This window comes from Crocodylus porosus, unplaced genomic scaffold, assembly GCF_001723895.1.
Source record: "Crocodylus porosus isolate Cpor-Errol unplaced genomic scaffold, CroPor_comp1, whole genome shotgun sequence".
Taxonomy (NCBI): domain Eukaryota; kingdom Metazoa; phylum Chordata; order Crocodylia; family Crocodylidae; genus Crocodylus; species Crocodylus porosus.
Genome location: NW_017728907.1, coordinates 14,138,481 through 14,143,546, shown reverse-complemented (window position 1 = coordinate 14,143,546; position 5,066 = coordinate 14,138,481). Strand labels below are relative to the sequence as shown.

Sequence of the window (5,066 nt, the reverse complement as noted above, 5' to 3'; positions counted from 1 at the left end):
GCTCGGCTTATGGCCCTTGTCGCCGGGCGCCCCCCTTTCCTCCCCCTTCCGTGAGACCTGGGAGCGGCTGGGCAGAGAGCGGCTCTGGATTATCGCTCGGGCCCCTGCTGCCCCGGCAGTGCTGCTGCTCGGGGGGGAGGGCGTCCCTTCCCTCCGTCCTCCTCCTCCTCCTCTTCCTCCTCCTCCTCCTCCTCCGCGCTCTCCCGCTCCTCTCCTGCCTGCACTTTCCCTTTAAGGCTTGCGGGGAAACCATGACTTCCAGCTATGCCCATGTCCTGGAGAGACAGGCCGTGCTGGCCACCCGCTTGGAGAGCCCCGGCCACCTGGACAACTTACAGGCCAAGAAGAACTTCTCGGTGAGTCACCTGCTGGATCTGGAGGAAGCCGGGGACATGGTGGCGGCTCAGGCCGACGAGAGCGTGGGGGAGTCGAGCAGGAGCTTGCTGGAGTCGCCGGGGCTGACCAGCGGCAGCGACACGCCGCAGGCGGACAGTAAGTGGCGGCGTGCGGGCCCGGGGCGCGGGACGGGGCGGGATCCCGCGCTCGCTGGCCGCGGGGACGGGGCAAAGCTGCGGGACGAGAGTCCCCAGCTCCTCGCGGCGCGGGCTCTGCACATGCCCCCGCGGGGAGGGCGCTGCGGGCCCCCTGAGCGCTCGGGAGTGCCCCGGGCGGGTCCTGGCGCGGCCACCCGCGCATCCAAAGCAGCTGCCGAGCAAGGGTTTCCAGCACCTCGAAATCCCCGATAGCGAGCGCCCCGCACGCGGCCGGGCTGGGAAACCAGCGCCGCGCCGCTCGGGGCTGTCAGGAGCATCTCGTGCCGGCGCGGGGCGGCGCGGGGCGGGGGTCGCACGCACACCGCACTGGCCGCCCCGCGGCTGGCTCCGTCCATCTCCCCCAAGCAGACCCTGGTCCCTTTTTCTAGGGCCTTCTTCTACCTTCAGTCTCGATCGGGATCATCAAGGGACCAGCCTTTATGCCAGCGCGGGACCCCGTTTCCTTGCCCCGTCTCCCCGCCGGCTCGAGGGAGGCTGACCCAGCCCTTCCTTCGTCCCTGAAACCTGCCCGTCTTCATTCCTGTGCATACCCCTCGAAGCGCCCTTTCCTCTCCCCGCCAGTAAGCAGGAGCTGGAGAAGGAACCCCCCAGTGAAGGTGGAGACCCGGACCCTTCTTCCCCCGGGTCAGCCGCTGTTTGTCCGCGACTGCTAAGGGCCACTGGCCCGGCTGCCTCCCGGACAAAGCCCCGCGCCCAGGGCGAGGCAGAGCCGCCTGCAGCGCTTCAGTCCGGGCCCGAGACCCTGCGGGGCTGGGAGCGGGCGGGGAGCAGGGCTGGAAGGGCTCTTCGGCCTCCTGGGCAGGCTTTGCTGGGGGTAACGGCGGGCTCGGGGTCTGCAGAGGGGACTCGGGATCGAGCCGGGCCTGCCCAGCACCCAGACACCCCTGTTTCGTTGCGAAGCCCGGGTGTAGCCCCCTCCCGCCTAGGAGAGTTAAGAAGCGGCTGGGCCCGATCCGGCCGCTCCTCCAGGGCGGGCCCCAGCCGCCCCCCCGGCCTTCCCCACTGCCTCCAGCCCAAGCCCCTGGAACCGAAGGGGGCAGGATCTCGCCGCGTTTTGCCCCCCACCGATGTAACCTGGAAGGGAGCGGGCTGCGGGGTGTGGGGCCGGGGCCTGCCTCGAGAAGGACCCTAGGCAGGGGGGCGGGAGATGACTTAAGACAGCTTCCCCCTTCCAGTCCCCTGCAAACGAGGCTGATCGGCAGCGAAGCCGGGCGCCGGGGCGAAGCGCTCCCGGCAGACGGAGGAGGCTGCGGGCAGACGGGAGAAGCCCTTGTCCCGGCCTAGCGCGTCCCCTCCAGGGGGGCCGCGGGGCAGAGACGTGGCCGCCGGGGGCAGGGATGCGGAGCCCGAGGGGGATCCGCTCTGTGGCTGCTGCGCCGGGAGGCGATGGAGCAGCCCCGCACCCGCCCCCGCCCCCTTAGCGCCGCCCGGGCCGGGGGGCGGCAGGACCCACACCAGCCAGCCAGGGACGCTGCCTTGAACCGACGTGTAAATGCGCTTGGGATCTCGCCCCCCACAGGCGCTCCTCAAGGCGCTGGAGGGCGAGGGACGTCGCCTGCATGCCGGGCAGCAGGGGACAAGGGGAGCCCCGCGATCAGCCCGCTGCCCAGCTCTGCCGCCTCCCCGCCCCGCAGTCACTCGGGGCAGCGAGCAGGGCAGGCGGGAGACGCACTCCCCCGGGGGGGTCATGGGCACGGGGATCTGCGTCTTCCCCGCCGGGCCCGGATCGGGAATCGCGGCTCGCTTCCCCTCTCCTTGCCCAGATCAGGCCCCCAGCCCGCTCCTAATCCTTCACTTGCTTTAATCGGCAGCTGCCGAGAGCCTCCTGAGCTCCCCGTCCCCAGCCATCTTCGCTGGGGGACCCCGCTGGAGGCTGCTCCGCAGTACCTGTGCCCTGCTAGGAGGCGCCGACAGAAGTGCAGCTCCCAGCCTTTTGAGTTACAACTTTACCCGCGACCAGACAGACGCGCACCGCTGGTTCCCATGATCCCAGCGATTATCTGCTTCTCTGGGACCCCCCCAGCCCAGTGCCCTTCAGCAGGCAGCGGGTTTCTGTGTCGCTGGCGGAGGTGGGGGTGTTCAGGCTCCTATAAAGCGGCTCCGTCTTCCACCTTCTATAACTTTAAATTAGTGCAGCCAGCTTGTCCTAATAAGATCATTGCTAGAAACACATGTCGCCATAAAAAGGTAGACTAAAAGTCAATTAGAGACACCAAACTGACGTGCGGGGTGGGCGTCCCGGTCCGCCCCCCTTTCCCCACCGGCCACGGAAACCAATCTGAGGCGGGTTGGAAGAAATCGATTAGTCAGGAGGCAGAAGATTAAAGGGAAGATATTAATCATCGGAGGGCAGCGACGATAATTGAGTCTGTAGCACTGACACCCGGCGTGAAACGTCTGAACACGGATCGGGAGCGGATCTGGGGGGGAGGGGGGTATCTGGCATAAAGCAATCGCTTTTTACAAGCAAAACCACAAGGATCCCAAAGGCGCCGCCTCGCAGGAGAGGGGATTGTTGTCAGGGAACGGGGTGGGAGGACGCGGCGCTTCCCTCCGGGGACAGAAATATTGTCTGTGATCGCTAACACGCATTTTATTGCCTAGGAATACATTGCCCGATAGGCCGGATAGGTTTATTCCAGTAAATTCACATCAGATGTGAGGAGGCCGCAAGGATACTTATCTCCTGGGATCTAGGTTCAGAAATGAGTTCTTATCCCTCGTCGGAGCCTATCTGTTCCCTCTCTCCTGGTTGGCGTCGCTTTTTTCATCTCCCCACCCGCAGCCTAAACCAGTCTATTTCGCGATAAAACGCCCCTTGGAAGGAAATTCCGTTTTGTAAAGCCGGAGCTCAGGGACACAAGAGTCCAGCTTCCCCGGCCCGGGAGGGACTGACAGTGTAGGAAACAGCGGCGCTTGGGAAAGCGAAGAAACCTGCTTTTAGGGCCCCCTTAGCATAGCACCTACTTCACCCTGAACGGGACACTGCCATGACCAAGTGTTACGGCTCTCCTTGAAATCTAAGCCCGAGCTTCCATCGATCAAAGATCAATTAGGCCCGTCAGGAGCATTTATTTAGGGGCATAGGGCGGCTTTATGTAGACTGCTCTCCTGTTTCCTTCCGATGTCTCTACACGACAGTATTTTTTTAAAAAGCAGCTGTGTCCCGTCTCCTGTGACCACTTAGCTCCTTCTCTGGTTGACGGTCGCCCCACTGGGCACACAGAGAGGACCTCAGAGGTCTGCGCACACTTCTCACTGCCCCACCGGCTTCCCCGTTGCCGTCCGGGCGGCGGGCGGCGGCTCGGAGGGGCCCGGGGGGTTGTGAAACCTGTAGTGAGCGGCGATGGAGAAGGAGCGCAGCCGCGGGAGTACCCGGCGCCGGGCCGGTGTCACAGCTGCGGAGGGAAGCGCTCTGCGGGGCGCCTGGAGCAAGCTCCGCCGCTGGCGTGAAACGGAGCAGCCCGGCCCCGGGGCTCGCGCGCCCCAGGGGCATGAAGATCAGCAGCTCCCCCGGGGAAGGGAGTCGCGGCCCCTGGGGGCAGTCTGGGGAACATCGTGCGGCACGTTTGGCCCTAAATTCATGAGGACCCGTCCCTCCCAGCCCCACCATCTGTTTATGCCAATGCAGGAACTCTGCTTTTTTGCTTTATTATTATGAGTTGATGATGACGATGATTAAGAAGACCCGTGGACAGAGATTTCAGCAGGAGCTGGAGGGCTTCCTCCGCAGATCCATAAATCCGTCCGAAGAAAAGACTGACCTTTTAAAATCAGGATGCGCTGCGGCTTCGACGAAGCCCTGCTTATGGCAAACAAACATACCTTTTTGATCGCCACCGGCTTCCTAGCGGACTAAAACCGATGATGGGGGTGGCTCATCGTCTGGCTGAAAGAGCCCTCGGGATTAATCCTCCCAGCGCCTGAATCTGGGCCGCCGCGGGGTCTAAATCGGTGCCAGGAAAGGCAGGTAGAGTGAGTGATGCCCAAGTCATCAGCCTGGTAGCCGGATTTCAGCGCTTTCTCAGCTGCTGGGCTGCCAGGATCCCCCGGCTCACTACTGCGCTCTGTAGCTACAGGTGTCTCCGCAGCAAACAACTGTTGATTTATTCGGAGGAATAATAATCCTAACAAGAATAAATTATTGTGTTAATTCCTCTTTTCTCTAGCCGCAGTCGCTAGGCATGCACGGGTCCTCGAAATCTGTGCATCTTTAACGGGGTTTGGGGGAGGAGACGCAGCCACTGCGAAGCTGCCCCCGGGGAGATGGCCAGAGGCACCGAGATGTCACCTGGGGACGAAATCCCTCAGAGCTCCCCGCGCTGCTGCACGTGCGCGTCTGTCTGCTCGCCGTCGCGTCCCCGCGTAAATCGCCAGAGTCATTAATAAGACGTAGGGCAGACTCCTGCGGGGCCAGGAGACCTGGAAGGTTAAAAGGCTGTTTGGATAAGGATCGCCTTCTGCCATCCCTCTTCCAGCCCGTATCCAAACATTTACAGAGCAAGCCGTGAT

General features: G+C 63.4%; 1 protein-coding gene across 2 annotated transcripts in view; it reads left to right on the top strand.

The window, feature by feature from the left end:
• Positions 1 to 26: 26 nt before the first annotated feature.
• The window catches only part of PRRX1 (paired related homeobox 1), a 73,622-nt gene continuing 68,582 nt past the window's right edge, over positions 27 to 5,066 (top strand). Inside the window, exon 1 of one of the 2 annotated variants that reach the window (XM_019530817.1) lies at positions 27 to 492. In XM_019530817.1, the coding sequence (XP_019386362.1) occupies positions 252 to 492 (241 nt within the window). In that variant the 5' untranslated portion in view covers positions 27 to 251. The remainder of the gene's footprint in view (positions 493 to 5,066) is intronic. The other variant, XM_019530816.1, reaches the window with a different exon arrangement.